The sequence below is a fragment of the Taurulus bubalis genome, assembly GCF_910589615.1.
Source record: "Taurulus bubalis genome assembly, chromosome: 3".
NCBI classification, from domain to species: domain Eukaryota; kingdom Metazoa; phylum Chordata; class Actinopteri; order Perciformes; family Cottidae; genus Taurulus; species Taurulus bubalis.
In genome coordinates this window covers 35,650,594-35,676,081 of record NC_136591.1, presented here as the reverse complement: position 1 = coordinate 35,676,081, position 25,488 = coordinate 35,650,594, and the positions used below count along the sequence as shown (strand labels likewise).

Here is a 25,488-nt window from a genome sequence, read left to right as displayed (position 1 = left end):
ATGGAGTCGGAGCAGCTGTACCACAGAGGCTACTGCAGGAACAGCTACAACAGCATCGCCAGCGCCAGCAGCGACGAGGAGCTGCTGGATGGAGCCGGCGCCGTCATGGACTTCCACACCACCGAGGACGACAACCTGCTGGATGGGGATGCTGCCTCCCCAGGTAGGGAGAATAGGACACCTCCAAATACACTCCCTCCCTCCCCCAAGCTGTTTGATTGGTCCTGGACCTTTTGCGCTTCCGCTTCATGACCCGGGCTTGATGAAAAAACCGTCACCCTCCAATCAGATGGGAGCTTTCCCACCGGGCCCGATTTTCTCTCTGTTGCTGCGTCTTCGAGTCCAGAATCGAGTTTGTCTTCATGACTAAGCTGACACGTTGCTGCGCTGGTTATGAGTCAGCCCACCGCTGATGTCAAGACGCATCCAGTGTGTGTGTGTGTGTGTGTGTGTGTGTGTGTGTGTGTGTCGCTCTGCCATCTGCCCTCCATCCACACCCATCAGCTGCTCTCCATGCCGTCTCGTCACACCCTGCAGACACCTGCCGCCGTCATGACCCTGCCTCACGAATGGTTATAAAACTATGAAATTATATTTAAATGGAAAATGAACATAGTTATATTCCAAAGCCAAAGGCTCTTCTTTATAACCTGCTGAACACAAAATGATCTGAGCTCCTGAAGGTTTCGACCATATCTCATGGTCTTCATTCAGGAAATGGTGCTGGCTCCGATGACCTTACTGTGACCTCTAACTCACAGGATACTGTGTTGAGGTGATAATGAGAGTCTTTGTGACAAAGTAAACAGACTAGCTTTTTCAGACCTTTCAACCAAATGTCATGGTCTTCGTTGCCGTATTTAAGTGGTTCAGGGACTCAATAACTAATGAGATGTATTGTTTCTGCCGAAATAAATGAAGGAGCAGCAAAATAAAAATGCAAACTAACTGTAAACATGTGTTTGCCCATTCGAAAGCTTGGTGCTCATTATTTGTTGTGTTTATTTACAAACACATTTGCAGTTTAAGCTATTTCCTAATTAATTGATTAGTTTGTGAAGTCCTTGTAACTTTGCATTATCCAGTAAAACATCAGTTAACTCACTGCTTTATAACCATTTGTACGGCTCTCTAAGGACTCTTTATGTTAATTTAATTTTTAGTATTTTAAGTTGTTTTTGTGTTTGCACGTCTCACTTTTCGTCACGGACAGTGACTGTTCTTGTACCAAACTTTACTTTGCATGGTTCCAGGGTTTCGCCTGCTCCCAGTTTCCTGTGAATTCTCCTGTTTGCATCCGCTACCTCGACCCGGTCACCCTCTAAACGTTCCTGCTTCCTGCAGTTTGTCTTGTGATCTGCCTCCACTTTAATGTGCGCTCGTGGTTCCTCCTCCGCCTCGTCTCTGGGCTTACGTGGCCTGGTCTTTCCTGTCCGGCAGCAAAGAAAGATAGGTGGGTGTTAGTATAAATACAGTCACGTGGCAGAGCCTCTGTTCTTTTTTTTGTTTTTCTGTATTCATCAATACGTCATCAGCTGGCTGGTGGTGTACAAGTGAGACTCAGTGATTTAAGCTTATTTAAAAAGACTTTCTATAGAGTGTGTCCCGATAATAAGTTCAGATCAATACTTCATACATAGTTCGCCGGCCCAAGTGATCTCTGCCTATCTGGCTGCCATCCATGCGCATTGCTCAGTGATTACAGTCATACCTGTCATTCCACTGCAGTCACCGGTTTCTCATTCATTCACAAACTCAGTGGCGCTCTAGACTGATATATATCTGGTGTCCCATCGACATCCGATCTGCTGCATCCTGTTGGTTCTTCCTTGTCTGAGTGAAAGCGCTGATTCCTCTCGTTTTTGTTCTGGCTTGCGGCTGATTGGACAGAAAACACACATGCTGCTGGGGGGGGGTTGTGTCCAAAGATTAACGATTTGGAAATGTGCTGGTTTTGTTTTTGTGTGAAATCCGTGTGTTCTTTGAATGCAAAACGTTATCAAACTAGTGTGTGTTCTGCATAGGATGAAGACGCTGTGTGTTTGCTGTGCAGAGAGGAAGGTCTGTCTTTTTGAATCGGTTCATTAGCATCACCTGCCTTCATTCGAGTAGGTTTAAAGTTAAAAAATTAGTTTGAAAGGTTGTTGTCAAAGTCAACTAGTTGCTTGTTGCTTGTTGCTTATATCCCACTAACTTATATCCCACTATGACCTGCCACCTCTCTTTACTTTGATGCAAATGTTTTCATTGTGTGCATGATAAGCCTTATAATACATGTATGGTGGGCATAAACCGAAATATTTCTGTTAAAGTGAACATCTAATGCTCTCTTTAGTATTCAGTGTTGCCCACGTAAACACTTCTGTTTTGTCTTTGCCACATCAGTTTACCTAAAGAGGGAGCATGTGTGTGCGTTTAAGAGGGATTGGCTTTCATTTCAGTGTCTCCAGCCTCTCCTTCTTTTGAAACTGGACCTCTGGCCAGTTAACTATAAGGTGAAAGCAGGAGGTAACCCTAACCTGCCTCCACTTATACCGTCACCACCACTGCTACAGCGAGCTTCAGTGAGACGCAGGACACATCGCTGATTAGTTCCTTTCAAATATTAAAAGGACAAGGAAAATAAAAAAGGAAAAAATTAAAAGGAAATGACAGCTGTTGCTTTTAACCAGTTACTTCATAGCTACTTCTGTATTTGCCCGGGGCGCCACCTTCCACTCTGTCACTCCCTGTGAGCGACACCCATACGTGCGCCGACATTCCCGTGAACCAGTTTGCCTGCCAGCCTTTCAGGAAATCTCCGGCAGCCTGCTTCTTGCTTGAAGCCGGTGCGCTGCCTGCTGTGCTATTCCTGTGTGGTAGTGAGGGGTGGGTTAACTGGAGCGCTCATAACGCCCTCCTCCGGGGGCTGGCTCGCTCTCTGGTCCCGTGGAGATTGTTTTCTCAAACTTTCTGTCTGCTTGGAGGAAGGAAGTAAAGCAGAAACATGGAGCAATGCTTTGGGGAATATGGGGCCGTGAATTGAAGTGGATTAAATCATTTTTTTCTTTTTGAACTCACTGGATTACGTAGACTTGAGAGGTTTTTTCCCCCACCGGTTTGACGTCCCGACCGGGACGTGTCGAGCAGGGAGGTAGCAGACTATGGCTGGCATCACCTGTGTCATTGCCTAGCAACAGGAGCCCCGCTGAAAGGTAAGGGAGCCCGGAGGTCTAACGTATGACGGACTGTTTATTTCTCTATTATCGTGAAAACAAAGGTTTAAGCGTGTGAAAAGTCAGGAACCTGCAAGCTGCATTGTTTCATTTAATGACAGACAATCACACCAAGTTTACAAAACACCTTCTGTCCTGAAGCAACGACCAACTTTGTGATCATTTAACCCATGAAGTCCACTTCAGTTCAGACGGGTTGGAAAGTAGATTGAAGACACAATTTCTCACAGTAAGTAAAACATGATAAGGATCGCAGGAATTATTCACATTTTTGGGTCTGGAGCCAGTAACCTTTTCACCTAAAAATTATAATGAATTGATAATCAAAATGTTTTTTTTGCTTATCAATTAATTGACTATTTTCATTATCCTTAGTATAACTTCCATTACGTCTTACTTCAACCCCCCCCTGCACTGCTCAGAATAGAATATTCCATTTCAGAGCTTGCCCTATCAAACACACACACATGCGCACACACACGCACCCCTCTGTCCCGGCAACATGGTCTCTCCCACCCAGGCAGTGCTCACTGATCTCCCCTAGCAACCAAGCAGGCAAGGCTGACCGGGCTCGTCTTTCCCCTTTCAGTGTGTGTGTGTGTGTGTGGGGGTGTGAGTGTGTGTGCGTGGTGACATCATCAGCTCCAACAGTCAGCTGCTGCAGTGGAGGGAGAGCGAGTGAGAGAGAGAAAAGGATGGGGGAGGGAGAGAGAGGACACACTCACACACACACTCTCTCTTCCACTCAAACACACACACACACACACACACACACACAGCCTCGCTTGTCTTCCTCTGGTAAACATGGCAGCGGCAGCAGCGACTAACACACGCAGCGAGCAGTGCGTAGTGAAGCCTAGCTTAGCTTAGCCTAGCCTCGTCTCAACTGTCAACATGGAGGAGGAGGACGCAGCGGCCGACCCCTACTTGCCCTACGACGGGGGAGGGGACACCATCCCGCTGCAGGAGATCCCTAAAAGAGGTACGCCATGTCCCCTCTGCTGGTTTTTTCCCTCCTTTCCTCACGCTGCTGTGATGACAGAGGCCATCCTCCTCCTCCTCCTCCTCCTCGTACAGAGGGTGCATGTGGCTCCATCATGTTGTTGGCGAGGCGTCTGAAGGAGTGCTAGTATGGATTTGAAGCTGCCATTGCTATTGACTGCATGTTCACTGGGAGCAAAACAGCCACCTGCCCAGCTCCCTTCAGCATTCCACTCTGTAGATGATCAACCAGCTGTGTGTGTGTGTGTGTGTGTGTGTGTGTGTGTGTGTGTGTGTGTGTGTGTCCATCAGCCAGAGATAATGAGATAAAGAGGGAGTTGGGTTTACTGTGAAGGCTTGTGCTCGGGCCTGTAAGCACAGGCGACTGAAGGCAAACACCACGGGCATCCATTTTAATTTCCCCTCACTGAGAGGCACACTCGGGCTTCGGCTGCTGCATACGTGATACTGGATGTTGTTAGACGTGTGTCGTCGAAGCGGTTCACAATGTTCCCGCAGTGCGAGCAGTCGGACACCTGTTGGCGTCACGTCGTGCATAACGAGGTCCTCGGGGTGAAGCCACGCAGTCGCATTGTGCCAGCTTGTTTTTCCCCCACGACACAAATTCTGACTTCTTGCGCCGCGTCCTGTTTCTCTTCCCCGGTGTGGCCTTCGGGGGAGTTTTCTCTCAGTCGGTTCCTTGCGGGCCGTGTTAGATTCTTACGGTGAGCGAGCAGAAACAAAAGGCCCCTCGTGAGTTTAGGACTGCCCACATCATCTCTGTGCAAAGGGATGTCCCTAAATCCAAGCTCAAGCGACGTCCTCTCCTTTCTTGAATTCCTCGCCTCTACATCTACCCCTCTCTCTTATATTCTGTCATCTCTTCACGTAGAAGCTCTACCCGTGTGTCTTGATTACAGGAATTATAATCCAGATTTGCTTTTGTGACAATTTCCTGCTTTGATAACCCGTCAACTTTGTCGGAGCGTTCGTACAATAAATGGAGCGATTTGGTTGCTCTGAGGTCATTTACACTGTGTCCTTGTCTCAACCGTCCTGAAACCAACACGTCATATGTAAACACACACACACACACACACACACACACACACACACACACACACACACACACAAAGGGGGAGGGGCTTTTCAGACTTTGATCGATTTCTATTTGTCAGCCTTTCCGTGCGCCTCCAGTGTTTCCTCCAGTCTGGTCGACAGGCTGCGGTCCAGGGCTGTAAGGAGGCTGTCGGGTCAGTTCATGATGCTGATCACATGACCGCTGAGCAGACTATCCCGACTCCAACCGGGCTGATCCAGGGTGTCTGAGCCAGCGGCCTCTAAAGCTCTCTGATCAGATTTACTCGGCAATAGTAGAGTACCGATAGGTCAAATACAGAGGAGTGCTGGGGCAGTGGTTTCACTGGAAACCTGGAATTTCTCCACCCAGTAGACACTGAAACCGCTGACTAATCCACATGCGTCATAATAACTAAGAAGTAGTATTCTTGACCTGCGTGTGCACCGCTGTGGCTTTTCTCCATGATGCAGGCTGAACTGAACCGCCGTGCCGCTGTTCTAAAGCACGAGGGGAAAAGAAACCGAAGCTCTGCCTTCACATGTGTGTCTCCTGCTGGCAAAGCGCTCGTACGCCATCTCTTTTTGGCTTTTCTGTTTCCCGAGGCGTTGTCCTCGCATGGCTCGACTCCTGACTCGACTGACGGGTGCCAGTAGTGCTGCATCGTCATCATCATCATCAGCCGCTCTCAATTATCTCATCAGTCAAATCTGTTCTTGTTCTTGCTGGAAGCTGGAAATGTTTCCTTCTCAGTCAGCCATTCGGCTTGTGAGCTGTTGCCGCAGTCTTATCGTTGTCTTCATAGAGCAACACAGCTGGGTTTCTGCCAGTGAATGTGTTTTTTTTTTTCTCTCCATTGAATTAGTTTTATAGCCCCCTTAATCTGCATTTTAGTTTGTCAGGTGCACATTTATTGAAACAATGAAATCATACATTCGCCTTTTAATCATAAAGCACGTAAGTCTCTTACGTAATATATGTCTGTGTCTGTGGTCAGCATTTCTGCAACTACTGTATGTGTAGTGTGGAGAGCTATTCTGTTGGTTTTCAATCAAGTTTTTTGCACTTTCCTGCTGAGTCGAACCATGAAGCAGCTTCAGGCCAACGGTGGCCAGAAGTGATGTCTTTTAATGAACTGGTCTGCCCTGAAAGCTTGAAACCTCGAGTACTTTGCATTGAGAAGTGCATAATGTCAGTCAAACCCTTGCTATGGAACTGTGCCAGTAGTGGTTTCTACTATAGCAACAAAATACTCAACTAAAATATGTATAAATAGCAGTTTTCATTAAATGAACCAGAATCCAAAGCAGCCACAAGGTCGTGCTTTATTTTGATACGGCTTCCTCTCGGGTGCTTACTACGCAGGTGGCAAACTGATGACTCAAAGGAAAGTCGGTCTTAAAACCACGTAAACAAACATTTCCTTTGAAATAGTCAACGGGAAAGTCACACGCAGCTCTACTTGAGTTTGTTTTGGGGTGTTTTTTGTCCTCAGATGGCCAATCTGTTCAAAAAGGGCACATCTCAGTCCTGTCCAAAAATACAGACCTCCATGTCAGACTTCAACACACACACACACACACACACACACTATCCCTGGATGTATCTACCCAGCGCTCTTACGGCTGCTGACTCTCCATCAGTTCTCCTCTCTGAACAGGACTTGTATCTGCCCGTCAGATAAAAGCTACACTTTTACCATTTTGTTCCTGCCTCTTTAGGAAATTCTCCCCTGAAGGCTCTTCAACTTATTTCTGCTCTCCCACATCCCGTCAAACATCAAAGCGCCCGATTAGAGCCAATAAGCGGCACTTTCTTTCAGCGGCTGTGTCGCTTCCCACATTCGTAATGTGGGAAACAGGATTTATCTTCCGCTTATGTCTCCGTTATTGAGGATAACAAATATAAAACGTTGCTTTATCCCCAAACTAATATGTATTTAATCTGATACAAAGCATTACCTGATTCTCTCCTGTTGTGGATTCATTTTTTTTTGGGTGCATTTAGTTGTACAATGTATTAAATATGGTAATACCTTTTTTGTATTGTTATATCAGCTGCAGTGTAGAGATGCAGATGCATTGATGTAATTTTATGGCTCTGCTTGTGAGGGATTTATAATGTTCAAAGGGTCGTTAGCATCTGTGAATGAGGCCTTGTTTGCTCGACGTGACCCTGCCCCAGTTGTAGTTGTGCTCAGGGGATTAAAGATGAATTGTAGACTGGAATGTGTATGTTCGCTGTTCAAATGGCCGCAAGAAGTAATATCGCTGGTGTGTCATGACTCTCGCCCCATATTGTTACAGATCAGAACCCGTCACGAGATTACATGCAGGGTGCATTTTAGCATGACTTTTTGTTTGTGTTCTCTACTCCTTAAAGTGGTTCTTCCAGTTATAGTCATCTGATAAAATAGTTGAATTTCTACCCTCCGTAACGCCCTCTGCTGTGAACCGTGCCTAATGCTGGAAAACAGGCCTGACCCATGTGTGACTGACCGCATGGCATTGAGCGAATAAACACGGCAGAGGAAGTCGAGATGGAGCGTTACAAACTAACCGTATAAAAGCATTTGAGTCTGGTTTCATAAGGACAACCGGAAATATTAGTTGAGGGAAACAACATTTGCATTTGCAGTTGTTTTAAGAATTACTCTTAAATTGTGTCCCTTCAATATTGAAAAGGTCATGTTGTAAGAGTTACTTTTACATGGCATGCAAAAAAAAAAAAATTGCCTCGCTCGTATCTCTTCATGTGGTAAATGTTCAAAACGTCAACATTGTACCTCATCCTCTGACTTCTGATCTCTCCAAGTGATAAACTACCCATGTATTTCCCTTTTGAGGTACAAATGTGCAACATTATTATGCTTTTTACCATATTTATAAGGCTGGGTACTTATTTCCCAGCAGCATTTGTCACTATTTAGCTTCTGTTTTGTGTCGTTTGGTCAGATTTACTGTTGCACCCATTTTGAATGCATCTGATATTTCTGAATAAACACAGACGAGGAGGAAGAAGTTGTTCTCGGGATGTCGTGATGCGCCACATAATCATTTTGACAGTATTCTCCAACTGTTGCTCTCTTGTTGCCTCTCTTTTGTCCTCGTTACACACTGAACTGCCTTTGTGTCGCAGAGAAAGAAGTCACAAGTGGGAGGACTAGGCTCCGCTTTTCTGATGATTTCAAAATGTCAGAGGACCGGTTCTCCCTAATTTATTAAGCACACTATGTGCCACATCAAACATGTGGCACAAAGTGCATTTTACAGATGAGACGGACCCTCTTATACTTGACTGTCGGACCATGGAATGAATCATGAGGACGATGGGAAGGTTTTGAAGGATTTAGCTTAAAAATATTGCAGTTTTTTTACTTTCTTCTATGAAAGAAATTTCTGATCATGAAGCCGTGAAAGCTAAGTGGGAGCCACGCAAATCCTGTGAGGTTTTCCAGATAACAGGCTGAGAGAATGCTGCTTCTCCTCGCTCTCTTAGTGTGTGTGTGTGTGTGTGTGTGTGTGTGTGTGTGTGTGTGTGTGTGTGTGTGTGTGTGTGTGTGTGTGTGTGTGTTGTTCACCCTTCTTTTCTTGAATCTGTGCATCCAGCCAGACCAGATGTGTTCAACCAGAGGCATTTAGTGTCTCCTGTCGTTATGAGCGTTAGATAATAATCTATTTATAGCATCGGGACAATCTTTTAAACAGCAGTGGACATCGTTTGCATTGTGTGTTTTGTTGTTGTATGCGATCTGCCGCCTCTGCTGCGACTGATCCTACTCATGTTGAAGTCAATACTGAACTCGCTGCCTCATAACCTAGAGGCCGATACAATCACACCGTCGCTAATGAGACCGCCAGACGTCTATGAGTCTACGCTTCATAGGACGGGGGAGAGAAAAAGCCAACAATAAGATTCACGATATACTTAAGCTGTTGTTTACTTAGTCTGGCTTGCACAGAGAGCACGTTTAGTAGAAGTTGCAGATAGAAGGCTTCAAAATGTAAAATGTAAAAGGCCACCAGAGCAGGAAAAATGAACTGCCGTTAAGGTTGAGCAGCTAGCTTAGTGTGCGGGTGTGACTGTGTGTCAATGAGGATAAAGGTTGACCGATACTTCACAGCATAGTTAACTCATCCTAACGTTCAGGCGGTGCAGATAAACCTCCACTCCCTCCGTGTTTTATGATCCAGATGAGGCGATGGAGGGTTTTCTCGGCGTGGCCGTGTCGTTAGCGCTCAGCGGTGACCGCGTGTTTTGCTCGGCGGTGTTTCTGATGGGCCAAATAATCCAGGAGGTGTAGCTCTAATGCACCGCAGGCAGCACCGGGATGGATCTCTCTTTCTTTTTCAGGAGCATTTACAAGGATAAGATGTACGGCCAAAACATTACATCACGAGCGTTTCTTTTTTTGTCTTTACACAGTCAGATGTGATGGTACTTGTTTCTTATCTTTTATATCCTGCATGCTCTATCGTATTGTATTTTTTGACATGATGTGCTTCATCTTTTTGACTCGATGGAACTACATTGCTGAACCATGAACTCGCCCTCATGACCCTTTTCCTTCTGTCGTTCCTCTTCAGGCTCTAACTACGTCATGTCTAACGGGGGCGGGGCACCCAGCAGCACCACCCACCTGCTGGACTTCCTAGAGGAGCCCATCCCGGGTGTGGGGACCTACGACGACTTCCACACCATCGACTGGGTCCGTGAGAAGTGCAAGGACCGAGAGCGACACCGGAAGGTGAGGAGACGTGGCGAGGCCGGCTAGCTAAGCAAACCTCTGTCCTCTGACCCACGTCTGAAGGAAAAGGTCTGCGCTGCCAATTTGCTTTAGAGAAAAAACATTCTCAATGTCCTCCAAAATGTTCGTTATCCAAAAGCTTTCAACAACAATGACAGTCGGCTTTTCACTCGGCCTTCGATTGTGGCCGTTCATAACAACACACCTTCTCTTGTGGAGTATGACCTCGCCTTGAAGCGTGCAAAGGCATCCGGTCTTCACACCTGGGTTTAGTATGTCGAAGGGTGTTACTGCTCAGAAAAGTGCTCCACAGGAAGTGTGTTTTACATCACTTCCTGTGGAGCAACAGTTCGTTTTTGGTTGCACAAAAGGTGGGTAACTGGGTAGTTATGCAGGGTGAGCAGTTTTAGCCTGAAGGGCTTATCAGGGAGGGGGAATAGTCCGATCAACCTCCAGAAACTGCAACAATCAACGGAAAATCCAAAGAAAATGATTTTAATATCAAAGATTTTGCAATTATTTCTTTTTTAAATTGAGGTTTTCTGCAAAAAAAGAAACATTTTATTTCAGCCAAACACAATTTTTTAGTGTTGCATTGCTGAAACGTAGATTGACAAGAAAAATAAATCCTTGTTTTGGGGCGTTCACTAGTGTGAACTCATGAATGAATCGGAGTGAATGGACACTAATAGACTGCTGTCTTCCTGCCCTTCATGTCCAGGTCACAACCTCCCTGTGTCAACACTTTTAACCAAATATTGACACGGCGTTACAGCCTCCTGGAAGCGATAACTCTGAGAATTTAAATGTTATTTGAATACTTTTTCAAACCGTTTTTTTAAACCAGGTCTCACCTGCTTTACGGAGGTTTTATTGTTTTATTGAAGCAAGAGTAGAAACACAGCCTCTAGAGGAGATAACGGAGTTGCTTATCATCGGGGACGAGTTGTAAACCTTTGACCTACTTGCATTACTGCCACTTTAAGTCATTTGATAATGTTCGAAAAAGATTCTAAATGTAGTTTTCTGTGTTTTTATGCATTTGATTTTGCTTTTGTTTGCTAACTGTTGTGTGTTTTTAGATCAACAGTAAGAAAAAGGAGTCGGCATGGGAGTTCACAAAGAGCCTGTACGACGCCTGGTCTGGGTGGCTGGTGGTGACGCTCACCGGCTTGGCCTCAGGTAGCACACACACACACGCACACACACTCGCACAAACACACGCACACACTCGCACATGGCTGTTATCTCCTCTGCTGGTGACTCTCACGTGCTTTTCCTTTCTCTTGGTCTCTCTCTCCGTCTTTCGCTCTCGTTTAACTGCAAGCGGAAGCATTTTCTTTCTCCGGCAATGATCAACACAAAGGTTTTCTATTTATTTGAAACGGCACAACCAGAAACCCTTTACGTGAGGACCAGCTAATCAAAGATTTAAAGTGCATGTAGGAAAGCTTGTCTAGCATCCAGGTTACAAAGGGAGGGGAATTGGCACAATCCTCATGTATATAACACTCACTCCCCATGTCTCATCCAATGAAGACTCATCTGACCTGGAACAAGGATTTCAGTTGTTTCTGATACATTATAAAATAATAATAATGCAAAGGAGGGTCTCCCCTCTGATGTGGATATTTCCAGTATAGAATAATGCTTCTGTAGTGAATTGCTTTTGAATGAATGTAGGTCAATGTTTAGGGTGCATGACGCTCTTCGGTCATCAGGATTAGAGCTAACTTTAAGGTTTAGGATGCAAATTAAAGAGTCTTATTAGAGCAAAAGGCCTCCGTGTTGCAGCCTGAACACGGCGTTGTCAGGTTGAACTTTGTATTTTCTTTTTATATTGCGACTTTTACAGACTTGAGGCTACTTTGCTGTTCTAAATTAATATAATAACAGGCAAATATATATACATGGTAGCATACCTAGTATGCTAACTCCCTCTGCTTCTTCTTTCTCTTCTTCCTCCCTGCCTTCGCCTCTTCACCCCTTCCTTCCTCCCTGGTTCCCTCCTCCAGGTGCTTTGGCTGGCCTGATTGACATTGCTGCTGATTGGTTGAACGACCTGAAGGAGGGCGTGTGTCTGAGCGCCATGTGGTTCAACCACGAGCAGTGCTGCTGGACGTCCAATGAGACCACCTTCGCTGAGCGGGACAAGTGCCCTCAGTGGAAGAGCTGGGCTGAGCTAATACTGGGGCAGGCCGAGGTAGACTAACACAGGCACATGTTGGGTCTCATGCAACCTCAAAGCATCCTCCACGTTTACATCAAATGTACTTTTACATGTTAGACGCACCACTCTGCTGCTTTTGTTATTCACTAATTACATTGCTATCATGAGTGAATCTCAGCCTTGTGGTCTTTTAATTTGAAAGATGCAGGAAGTATTGAGATTCATTTTAAATAGTTTATCAGAAATACCATGAAGAAAAGAATAAACACAGTAAACAGAAAACATATGTCTGTTTAAAATTGATTAATGGAGAAAGAAACAGTGGAGAGAGATTCAGTTTTCCCGACTTGCTCTAAGTCACACGTGTTTTAGGACTTTGATGCTTTGGTCCCAGTGAGTTTCGTGGATCTGACTCCTCCTCTTCCTCTCCTCTCTGCAGGGGCCCGGCTCGTACATCATGAACTACTTCATGTACATCTACTGGGCTCTGTCCTTCGCCTTCCTGGCGGTGTGTCTGGTCAAGGTGTTTGCTCCCTACGCCTGCGGCTCGGGGATCCCTGAGGTGAGGAAAATATCGCTTTTGGAGAAAAGAAAACCTTTTCAAGTACACTTGAAAGAGATGCTTAAGCCTCTCCTTGGTGGTGCCAAGAGAGTTGGCCTTCATGCAACATTTCAAACATTTATTTTTCTTGACAGATATTCATTTGGTAAAAGATACTTTGTCTTTGCTAAGTCACACAACCCAAAGATACTTTTAACCACAGAACGTATCAGTTTCATCAAACTAATGGAGGTTAGCGGGCTGCCTCTCTTTGTGCATGAGTGTCTTTCCTGTCTCTCTGTGTCAGAGTGAGTGAAGCAGCTTGTGCAGATTATTGATGTTCTTTTGTATCTCTCGTTTCTTCTAATTTTCCTCGTGTGCAATCAATTTGCTCTGGCTGTCAGGAACTCAAAGAAGCACATGAAATAGAAAGCCTATACATCTCTGCAGCTGCCTCCATGAAAGCGGTCTAATTAGTTATTCGCACCCTTAAGGCGTGTTTTCATTCGTATGGGGTTTCCCTTTAATGTCATAAAAAGGCATAAACTTGTTCACTCAGTGGGCAGCAGGGAGGTGACAGGTAGGGCCACCATGTAAAAAAAAAAAAGAGATGTATGACAGCATCTGTCTCCTGATTTTACTTATTAAATGAAATAATTACCTGTCAGCTCTCTACTACCCACTGAAACAAAATTTAAATTGATTTGAATACTTCTTTCTCAATCACTAAATGAATAAGAAATGACCAAATCTGATTACCTTTATCGAGACAGTTAATGTCATACTAGTTTGATAATAGTTTGAGTCAATTAACAAAAGAATGCAGTACATATGCTGGTTCTAGCTTCTATAATCTGAGGATTTGCTTCTGTTTTCCATGGACTACAAAGACCACACTGCGTGTTACCTTTGTTCTGCACCTTTTAATACCTCGCTCTGCCATGAAGGTGTTTCCTGCCCTTTTAACCTCAGTGGAGAATCAATTCAACCTTTACCTTCCTCTTCGTCTCTCCCAGATCAAAACCATCCTGAGTGGGTTCATCATCCGGGGCTACCTGGGCAAGTGGACCCTGTTGATCAAGACCATCACTCTGGTCCTGGCTGTGGCGTCTGGCCTCAGCCTGGGGAAGGAGGGGCCCCTGGTCCACGTGGCCTGCTGCTGTGGGAACATCTTCTCCTACCTCTTCCCCAAGTACAGCAAGAACGAGGCCAAGAAGCGAGAGGTGGGAGAGGAGACGTTCAAGTCGATGTTTTTGATTGTAACGTGAAATTGTCTCACGGTCTTTGATTCATCCCCCATGTATTTCATCATTATGACATACGTGTGTTTTCAAACCCGTCCCGTCAGCTGAGGTGCGTTTGTTTTGTTCTCTCAGGTTCTCTCGGCTGCGTCGGCGGCCGGGGTGTCTGTTGCTTTTGGCGCCCCGATTGGAGGAGTGCTCTTCAGCTTGGAGGAGGTACAGTTACTGTCGTTAACTACTCTCAAGCTTCACTTCCTGCTCAAACTCACCGCATCCTCTAGACATAAATGGCCGGATAACGATTCAAAGTGAACGCCTCCTCTCTCTCTCTCTCTCTCTCTCTCTCTCTCGTCCAGGTGAGCTACTACTTCCCCCTCAAGACGCTGTGGCGCTCCTTCTTCGCCGCCCTGGTGGCGGCCTTCGTCCTGCGCTCCATCAACCCGTTTGGAAACAGCCGCCTGGTGCTGTTCTACGTGGAGTACCACACGCCGTGGTACCTGTTCGAGCTCATCCCCTTCATCCTCCTGGGAGTGTTCGGAGGCCTCTGGGGCGCCTTCTTCATCCGAGCCAACATCGCTTGGTGCCGGCGGCGCAAGTCGACGCGCATGGGCAAGTACTTCAGATTGGGACGTGGCCCGCCAGCCCGGAGGTGGAAGTCGTTGGAGATGATGAAGCTGTCAGAAAGATCACTGTCAGCGGTTTGCACTCGCAGACTTCAAACGACCAAATGATTTAAACGGTTCAGGATGACGGCTTTATCGTTTCAGTCTTCTTTAATGTTCTGAGCGCTATGAAGCGAAGATGAATGTCTCAGGGTGCTAAAAGATTCTCGCAAGCAGCCATTAGAAACACTTAAGGTGGCAAGAGAGGGTCATATGGACGGGTGCTTGTCGATATTAAAGGATAGATTCATAAGTTATACAGAATTCCCTTTGTTTTGTTTCCATAGATCGTTACAAGAAGGGTGATTTTGACATTAAAAGCATATTAGGAACGGATCTATTAATGCCATTAATAAATACACATCAGGATTTGAGGTCCTGGTTAAAGGCACAACATGAATGAATGAATATATACTTTATTAATCCCCAAGGGGAAATTTGGTGTCGAGTAGCAGCCATTTACACAGAAAATAAGATAGTGTAAGATAGTGATATATATATATATATATATATATATATATATATATATATATATATATATATATATATATATATATATATATATATATATCTATATCTCTATATCTTTCATCCCTGTTGTTTTTATATCTTATCTTATTTTCTGTGTAAATGGCTGTGTGTGTGTGTGTATGTATGTGTGTGTGTGTGTATATATATATATATATATATATATATATATATATATATATATATATATATATATATATATATATATATATATATATATATATATATATATATAAATAAAAATAAAGATAAAAATAGCTGGATGAAAGAAAAAAGAACGGTATTAATTTAGGAATTAACTTAAACAGTAGAAGTGCAAAAGTGCAAGAATTTATGTGTATATTAAGTGTGTGTGAGGTGTAAATAAAAATAACAAACAATATGAGAGTGCAAAAATGCAAATTATGTATGTAATGTAAACATTTTATAACGTGTTGCATTGTCCCCGTCTTTAGGCAAGTACCCGGTGCTGGAGGTGATCTTCGTGGCGGCCATCACAGCCGTGGTCGCTTTCCCGAACCCGTACACTCGCCAGAACACCAGCGAGCTGATAAAGGAGCTGTTCACCGACTGCGGCCCGCTGGAGTCCTCGCAGCTCTGCCAGTACCGCAGCCAGATGAACGGCAGCAAGGCCTTCACCGACAACCCCAACCGGCCGGCGGGGCCCGGCGTCTACGCCGCCATGTGGCAGCTGTGCCTGGCGCTCATCTTTAAAATCATCATGACCATATTCACCTTCGGACTCAAGGTGACGCCCCGGGTGTTTTTTCTGTTCTGCAGATGCTTCGCCCTGCATGTCTTCATCCACGCTAACACCACTTCCTGTTTTCGTCGTCCTTAAGGTACCGGCGGGTTTGTTCATCCCCAGCATGGCCATCGGGGCGATCGCGGGGCGAATCGTCGGCATCGCCGTGGAGCAGCTGGCCTACTATCACCACGACTGGTTCATGTTCCGAGAGTGGTGCGAGGTGGGCGCCGACTGCATCACCCCGGGGCTCTACGCCATGGTGGGGGCCGCGGCGTGTCTGGGTGAGTCTGAGAAAGACAACGTGATCGTGTATCGATAGAAATGGCGTTAGTTGGTCAGAATGTGAGACAATATTAACGTTTTGAGCCTCACATATGTTATTATACTGTTAATACTGCAATCCTTTTAAAACTGCTTTAATTAGAACGTGTTTTGTATTCTATGTGATGCATGATTACAGGATTTTTGCTATAGTCAGATGAATTACTTTGTTTTTGCAGGTATTTAATTAACTAGACTAGACAAAAAAAAACTCACATCAGGTTATTTAGCAATAACTTTCTCATTTGGCTTTTTTTTTTTTGTAGGATAGGATATATACTTTATTCATCATCATCGTGTGGCTGGAAAAACTGAGGGGAAACTTGATTGGGCCGCCGCAATCAGAGTAGACATTTGAGAAAATGAAATAATAAAAATGCAAAGTATATGAAGTGTGTAAATAAATATATATACAGTGAAAGCAGTGCTAATGTTAATGTCTGATGATTCCATTATATATATATATATATATTCACTAAAATTCAGATGTCATCCTCTTGGTTTCCAATGCTCACTTTTCTAGAAAGTAAAAGTTTTTTTTCTTTATTAAAAGAAAGTAACAAATGTTACAACTATCTCACTGCAGTGGTGACATAGGATTATATACAGTATACTCTGGTATTTAACTCTCTGGGTATTTTCTGTCTTAATGTTCATTCTGGTAAATATAAAAGTGGGATTTTTTCCAGCTAGAATCTTTGTTTATTTCTGTCTCGAGGTGTGTTCATGTCCGCGTCTCCCTCTCCTCAGGCGGTGTGACCCGCATGACCGTCTCCCTGGTCGTCATCGTCTTCGAGCTGACCGGCGGCTTGGAGTACATCGTCCCCCTCATGGCCGCCGTCATGACCAGCAAATGGGTGGGCGACGCCTTCGGCCGCGAGGGGATCTACGAGGCCCACATCCGTCTGAACGGATACCCCTTCCTGGACGCCAAGGAGGAATTCACTCACGTCACGCTGGCCAGGGAGGTGATGAGGCCTCGCCGCAGCGACCCGCCGCTAGCGGTGCTGACGCAGGACGACCTGACGGTGGAGGAGCTGCAGAGCACCATCAATGAAACCAGTTTTAATGGTTTCCCCGTGATAGTGTCCAAGGAGTCCCAGAGGCTAGTGGGCTTCGCTCTGCGCAGGGACATCAATATCGCTATAGGTAACTGTGTGCAGAAATGTGAGGGAGCACGGGAATGCTACTCGGTAATCCCCAAAGTGACAAATTAAGACATTTTCTCGTTTCTTTCTCTCCAGAAAATGCCCGTCGCAAGCAGGAGGGCATCATGTTGAACTCCAGGGTTTACTTCACCGCGCACGCACCCACGCTGCCGGCCGACAGCCCCCGGCCCCTCAAGCTGCGCTCCATCCTGGACATGAGTCCCTTCACGGTGACCGACCACACCCCCATGGAGATCGTGGTGGACATCTTCAGAAAGATGGGGCTGCGCCAGTGTCTGGTCACTCACAACGGGTAAGTAGGACATTTAAGATTGTCTCAAGAGGAAGGATGTGCCGTAAGAACAGAAAATCCTTCTCGCATCCTTTTTTTTTTCTTTTTCTGGTGCTGTTATGATTGACCCCGTCTAAGGTCGACCATTTTGCACAAACATGTACACACTGTCCGGTGTTGCATGGGCTCTAAAATCCCTGGATTTACCCTGTAATCTGCATGGCCAGGCCTAACCGCTGTGCTGCACCCCCTTTACCCCCCTCCGCCCCCCCCCCCCCACACACACACACACACGAGCTGCCGAGACTAACTACTACTACATAACAGGTGTCATGCTGGGAAATGTAGTCTGTCAATAAAGTCTGTGGATGTGTGCTCTGACTCTGAGAAGTGAGAAAGACACCGTGAGCATTTAAATGATTCATTTTAGTGAATACAAATGTCTCACGGGGGTCAAACTCACGAGGTCCAGGTTCTGCATAAAGACACCGAGTTCCAGGACGGGTTGGGTTCAATACTCCTCTATTCACGGATCACTTCTCAGTTTGCTGCGAATCACCGGAGAGGAGCTGTTTGGCTTCATCGACATCTTTATGTTAAACTATTTTTATTCACATTTTGAAGGATAAGGCAAGTTTTATTTTACATTTTTACTTATTATTATTATTATTAATAATAAAAAAAAGTGACATGTTTTTGATAGACAGACAAAACTTACTAGAATTAATTCATTGTTGTTGTGATTTATTGGCATTAAGAAAAATATCACCAGACTTATTTTTTCACATTTTCATCCAAATTTTGTGCCAGAATCTGCACAATATTTCACAAATGAAAGTTCATCCTGTTGTGTGAATATTGGGATTCCCGTAAATCATTGTAGAAAAAAAGAGAGTGCAACAAAATGACTGTAGTAATTCAAAGAGTGGCAATCAAACTTAATACCTTTTTAAAATTACGCTTTTTTTTTTTTAAATTTTGGGTTAGATTTTCTGTTCCGATTTTGAGTTTTCTGTTAAACGTTTTAAGTTGCAACCTGTTGTGTATGTTTCTGTGCTGCTGCTGTCTTGTTCTCTCTCTGTCTCTCTTCTGTTTGTTGTTTTTGTTGATTTGTTGTTTTCGGGCAGTTTACCGAGTAACGAGTGTGTGTTACAGGATTGTTTTGGGCATCATCACAAAGAAGAATATATTAGAGCATCTGGAGGAGCTCAAGCAGCACAAGGAGCCCCTGGTGACTAGCCCCACCCCTTTACACATGTGACCCCTCCCACACTTTCGCACCTGTCTCTTAGGCCCCGCCTCTTAAGAGGGCTGCATGACACTGTTGACAGTTCCCGGCTACACATAAAGCCTTCCTCCTCTTCTTTTACTCGCTGTTTGCTCTCTGTTGTCCATGGGTTGGTTTAGTGTGGATTCACCTCTAATGCAGCCGCTCATCGTAGAGAAACATCTGCAGATAGACTTCCTCTGACCTCCATCTTCACCGCTAGTAGCAGTCTTCACGAGTCATCGTATTTATAGAAGTGCTTCCTTATGCTTTTCTGGGTCCTGCAATGTTGGACCTCTACGGGAACTGTCACCCACATCGCCCCAGAGCCCCTTTCAGACGTGCGCCTCATTACGGAGATATGCCGGCAATTTCACACTTTGATGTTAAAGTTATATTACTGTTAAAGTTGTGGCAGCGCTCTCTTCTAGCAGGTAAACAATGAGTCTCGTTACGCTCTCTAGGACAACAGCAATACATCATCGTCTTTTACGCGAAACTTTCAACCACATCGAGGCCAAAAAGGATCTTTAATGCGTCACTTTTAAGCCTACGTGTTTGTTTGTGTGTTTGTTTTATTCAGTCAATCATTACAATACAATATTCTATATAATATACAAAACAGAAAGACTGAAAAGGTATAGGTAAAAGCAAAAATGCTTATTTATTCCTATCCTAAATTATTATTATCAATTAAATCAGATAATTAATTTGAAATAAAGAAAACAAAAAAAACATTCACACTTGAAACCCTCAAAAAATGTTTTATAAATAATCCTTTTGGAAAACCAAAAATGAGTTGACCGCTCTTACATCCATGTTAGCGTTGTTCCATAACTGAACTCCTACAATAGAAATACATCTTCTTTTAATCCCTTCTTTAGCTTTTTGTACAATAAACTTACAAACATCTCTCAAATCATATTTACACTCATGTATTGAAAACAACCTTTGTGCACAGTCTGGCAGTGACTTTGCTTTAGCTCTGTACATTGTCTGCATCATTGTATAATAAACCAAATCATGGATGAGAAGACATGCAAAAAGCTGCAGAAGCCTCCAGACAAAGCTTTGTGTTTCTGCTTCACTTTAAAGTAAAAATAAATTCAGTGAAACATTGAGATTAAGTGTCTGAGCCATTGTCAATATGTTGTATTTTCATCTCCTCATGATGGAAAAGAGAAGAATTAAAACAAGCATTCTGCTTTACAGGTAATTCATATACAATACATGAGTCATAATGTAAACGTTTAGCTTGAGCGCTGTCCCATCGTAGGCTGTAAACATCTTTATTTGTGTCCCATAAATACTGGATGATAAAATGTCCGCAGTTGATAACTTGATGGCTAACTAAGAGATTAACTAAATACATTTTTAAAAACCCATCCCTGGTGAAGCCGATGAGAGAACTTGTCCAACTCGCTGCTGAACATTTCTGTAAAGCTCAGCCTCCACGTCTGAAAGGGGCTCCGCAGCTTTGCACCTCATCCCATCGCCTGTAGCTCTGCTCTTGGTGTCGTGTGCGCTGCATCCTGACGTCCACGCGCCTTGTTTGTTTCCACGGTAGCGTAGGCGTGTTCTGCTCTCATCCTGAGTATATTCTGTGTCACTGAGCTTCACCACTAGAAGTCATTTGCACGTCTGCAGTCATGTGACCATGCCCCCCCACCCCCCCCCCCTCATCTTCCTCCTCACGACGGTAGTCGATCATTTCACAGTGACGAGTCACCCGCCTTCAATTCTCTACCTTCATTAACAACTGCTTTTTCTTCTTTTTTGTGTGTGTTTTTTAACTCTTCCTCTCCCCCGGTTCCGCTCTGGGTCTCCACAGATTGACGACATCTGACTCGTCGGCTTATCAACCACTTGGCGAGTAGCTAGCCGCCTTGGGAAAGCGGACTACTGTTGTGTTGATACCTTTAGAGGGAGTGTCTGTTACTCTTTCATGACTCGATTCATTCCCGTACGTCCCTCATTCTGTAGTGAGCGCTGTGGTGCAGTGACGTTGTTGTGCTGCTAGTTAGCGTGTGACCTTAAAATGACCTTAATGACGTCATTACTAATCTTGCTCTAACCTGCCGATGTTTCCTCTTAGCCAGCCGCGTCCCGTCCTCTTCTTCAGGAGAGAAAACAGATGTGTGTTCTCCTCAGTCGAGGGCCACAACAAACACAAACTAGCTTAGCCTCAGTGGTTACGGATCTTTTGGTATTAATATCGACTGAAGAGCGCTTCATCGGGCTCATAGCTAACCACCTTGTTTAATAATAGAGCACATTGATACGCAGCACTGATTACTGTGTAATTTACTGATCGTGTAAAACAGGTTTACCTTGACACAAACGATGAACATCATCAGTCTGTCTCCATATGAGGAAACGGAACATAAATAAGAGAATAATTAAAAGAATAGTCCAAATGTATTAAAGAGGATGTGGCAAGTTAGTGAAGAGGATTTGAATACATTGTGAAATATAAATCTGCTACAAAAACAAGAAGCTGAGGCGGCGTTTGAGTCGATTTCCCTTCTTTATTCTGGAGATAACTCTAAATATATGTCAATACAAACCGCTGTGGACTCTGCTGGCTAACGGGGGATATCTGACCCTTCACTCCCCGATCGGCCCCCGGCACCCCGAGCGCCTGCGCCTGCTGATTTCACTGGTTTTAAAAACCAGTGACGCAGTCGTGGATCTCAGCAGCTCCGCCGGGTTCTGATCCGAGTGTCGTCTCACCGGTGTTTCTGGTGTCTCCTGCTGCTGTAGCTCCTGATCCCGCCTCGACTCCCCTCACTCAGACCTGAGTTCAAATGTTCCTTTTTACGCACTTTTATTCACTTTTTGTATTTTAGGGTTCAAATGAAGCTGAACAGCACATGACCATGCCTCCATGTGACAGTATTAAAACTCTGCACATGCTTCTCTCTACTTGACCTCAGACGACGCTCACGGCTGCATTCAAGAGCACAAGACTCGTGTTTAGACAGCTGGAGGAGTCAAAGACATTTAACATCCGCTCAGCCTGCGCTCTTGACTCAGCAGGATTAGCCGTGGATATTTAGACACGTGTGATTTATACGGACACAGTCTTGTTAGTGGGGTCGATCAGATAAGTGTGCTTTATAGGAGAGGGAGGAGGAGGAGGTCACATGGGTCAGAAATCGCTCGCATCACCGTGGAGGTGTGGATAGACCTCTAGTGGTTTTACGGAAAAGGATTTAAAAGACAAATTTACACAAGGCAGCTTGTTAAATTCAAGTTTCTTCAATACATTAAGTTAATACATACAAGTGTTGACTTAAAAATAACTTTTCAACCAGCTTGTTACATAGTGAATGATATTTAAATGGTTTGGGGTTTCCTATCTTTTCTGGCAGCTGTGAAGCAGATTGTTAAGATTGTTCATCCTTAAAGATGAAACATCCGTCTCCACATCCATCCTCCTAAAAGATGCCTGACTCCCGTGACGAGGTCGTCTCCTCGTCTCCTTCTCAGAGGTCCTAACTCTTCTCCACGTCCCCGTTCACTACTTCCTGTCTCCTTGTAGGATCCAGGTTCTCCTTCCTTTCAGCTTTGTGGACCGATAACATAAACCGGCTGGGGCGGCGTCTGAACCGGCCCCCGGCTCCCTGGTGGTCGGGTCCCGGTTCAGACCTGCTTTCACTCCTTTCCCCCTCTGGTTACTCACTCCCTCCTCTCCTCCGGCTCACTTTTGCTTCCTCAGGGACTCGTGTTTTTGTTGGCTTTCCAATCGATCAACGTCCAAAAATATATTGAATCCAATTGAAGTCTCTCTGATGGAAGACCAACAAAAGCATGATGTTTTCTCTCCTCCACTCCAAAGCAGCAGCACCTCCTCACTCCTCTAACCCGCCTCCTCTTCTCTCGTTCCTCCCTTCTTCCTTTGTCTCCCTCTGCAGGCGGCTTCTTGGTATTATCACAAAAAAAGATATCCTTCGTCACATGGCTCAAATGGCAAACCTAGATCCCGAGTCCATCATGTTCAACTGATCCGCTCCTTCCAGGACGGCCGGGGAGGAGCGGGAGACGACAGCGAGGAGGAGGTGCACCTCCTGGACGGCTCCAATCTCTGACACTCGGACCCCGCTTTCTCTTTTTAGTTTCCAGCTTTGTAGGCGGAGCCTTAGCGGGACTGACTGTGGCCCCCAGAGACTTACCGGCCGTGAGCGATAACAGACATGATGTACGACTTTTGTTGTCCTGCTCCTGGCTGCTGAGGGCACACGGAGGTCACGGGGTTGACGGCGAACACATGAGGAAAGCACTTTTTACACACACACACAAAAACCACACACTTTTGCACCTGCAAGACACCTCAGACATGCATGCTCTCTCTTCACATACACATAACCTGTAAAGAAGACACCCATTTTGCACTCTTCATGTGCCTCACCCTTGTCTCCGCTGAAGTCGTGGTAGACGTCGCCTGGCAGGGGTCAAAGGTCAGAATGAACCGCCGATGAGGGACGCGATGAGGGACCTTGAAACCCGCAGGCGTCTGTTCAAGTAAACTCACTTTCCTCGTCCCGCTGCACTCACCAGACCTGTCCGTCCTCCAGAGAAATACATTGTTTACCTGTGATTTAAATGTGTGTGAGAGAACGTGTGTGTGTGTGTGTGTGTGTGTGTGTGTGTTTGTGTGTCACCAAGCGCCACTACATTCCAGCCAGGATACCGTGGGAACTGAGAGGACGTGCACCTGCTCCTCACCTCACCCGACACCTGTGGCAGAAGGCCAGGATCGCATGGCTGCTTCTCCCGGGTGCACGTTGGTCTAAATGGGACGGCTTTAGCAAGTGTGTGTGTGTGTGTGTGTGTGTGTGTGTTGGGTCAGACCTTGATGGGTATTGTATTTCAAGAGCAGAAATGTTCCCTGTAAGAAGGAAAAAAGGGGATAAAAGAAAGACCTTTGTGAGCATGTGATTTCCTTTCTGAGCCAGCTTTGTGTGTGTGTGTGTGTGTGTGTGTGTGTGTGTGTGTGTGTGTGTGTGTGTGTCCTTCTCGTTGATTCATTCAGTGTGAAGGCAGGTCGAGTGTGTACGTAAAGGAAACAAAACAAAGAAAAGAAAAAGTGTCCACTTTGAGTTCTTCTGTGTTCTCTGTTACAGGAAACAAAATATATCACATTTGTTTTTTCTTCTCAGACTCTGACTCTGTAATCGGTTACGCTTTTATGGCTCGAAGCAAAACAAAACTGGAAATCTAAGTGAGTGGTGGTGACTTTTCTTTTTCTGAACTCTGTCCACGTCTTCTGGTAATAACTTCTGTTACTTTCAAGCAAGGATTGGTGTGTGTCATGTATTATATTCCCCTTCTTACTTTATCAGAAGAAACGTTCTATTTAACGCTCCATCAATAAAAAAAACAAACAGATTTTCCACTCACTGAAAAACAAAGTTCAAAATGTAAAGCGATCTTGTAAAACCACACTTTGATTAAATGGCATTTCCCAACAGCTGATGGTGTTTTGATTTGAGCCACAGCGAGAGAGATGAGTGGAAGTTAAGAGTTAAATTGATAACACTTTGCTTTAAAATGACAGAATACAGGAAATCAAAACCAATAAAATGTTCAAACAAGATTAAAAGATTTAAAACTAACAATTATTAGGTTTCTTTTGGTCAATTACTCAAGCCCAGGTTTGGATAAATACCCCAAATGTTGTTCAAGTCCAAAACAAACGTATTCCAATCATAATGACGCTGTAATTCTTCACATTATACAAGCTGTGGTCAGCAAATACCAACTTTTAATACCGACATAAATAATGAATAATTAAACTGACGAGTTGAAGAGCTTCTTTCTTCCAGACGTGATGACACGACGACGTCAACCAGCGGTCTTTTTTTCATTTTAATAAATTGTTTTGTCACCTGCTGTTTCCAAAGTCAGGAATGATCTTTCAGGCTTTAGTTCATTTTAATGTTGAGCAACATGTATTTTCCTTTTTAGTGTCATATATCCTGCCGATCATCTGCACGTTTCAGTTCCAGCAGGTTGCGCTCAGTCTCTCTACGTCTGCCAAGTGCCTGGCAAAGGTTGTTGTTTTCCTGGCTTTACACACCTGTATTGTATCCCCCCAAAAAACTCCCAGCTTCTCCCAGCAACATTTCCCACTTTGCCCTCAGAGCGCGCAACGTGTCGCGCTCCTGTCTTTGTGCAAAAGATGAAGGGAATAGAAGCGATGGAGAGATGAAGCGGGGACAAGCGGCAGCACTTTACCTGTAAAGTGGCGGCTGCAGAGAGAGAGAGAGAGAGAGAGAGAGAGAGGAAAGTCGGGTTCCTCCTGCTCCTCGTCTGCAGGCAGCAGATCATTTAACCAGTGGTGTTGCCTAACATTGTATTTCATACTGATCTCGATGTTTTCTCCTTTTTATTTCTTTTTTTTTATTTATGGGTAGTGTCGATAGAGTTGTGCATTATTATGTATAATTTGATGTATGATTACATTGATTGTTTGATTGTACATTTAAAACTAAATGTTATATAAAAAGATTACATTTTGGTTTAAATTAAAAGGAACAAAACGTT

General features: G+C 44.7%; 1 protein-coding gene across 3 annotated transcripts; it reads left to right on the top strand.

Annotated features, from left to right (window-relative positions):
• clcn3 (chloride channel 3) lies at positions 1 to 25,488 on the top strand (the record flags this gene model as incomplete). 3 transcript variants are annotated; one of them, XM_079215324.1, is made up of 14 exons in its annotated part: positions 1 to 163; positions 9,861 to 10,021; positions 11,104 to 11,203; positions 12,037 to 12,224; positions 12,631 to 12,753; positions 13,749 to 13,955; positions 14,109 to 14,189; positions 14,330 to 14,582; positions 15,619 to 15,911; positions 16,006 to 16,192; positions 16,983 to 17,381; positions 17,477 to 17,693; positions 18,828 to 18,903; positions 22,857 to 25,488. In XM_079215324.1, the coding sequence occupies 14 exons, from the start codon at positions 1 to 3 to the stop codon at positions 23,028 to 23,030; spliced, it is 2,622 nt and encodes an 873-aa protein (XP_079071450.1). The 3 variants fall into 3 exon arrangements, with proteins under 3 accessions (XP_079071450.1, XP_079071451.1, XP_079071452.1); XM_079215325.1 differs by lacking the exon at positions 18,828 to 18,903 and having other exon boundaries at positions 22,857 to 22,947; XM_079215326.1 differs by lacking the exons at positions 14,109 to 14,189; positions 18,828 to 18,903 and having other exon boundaries at positions 22,857 to 22,947.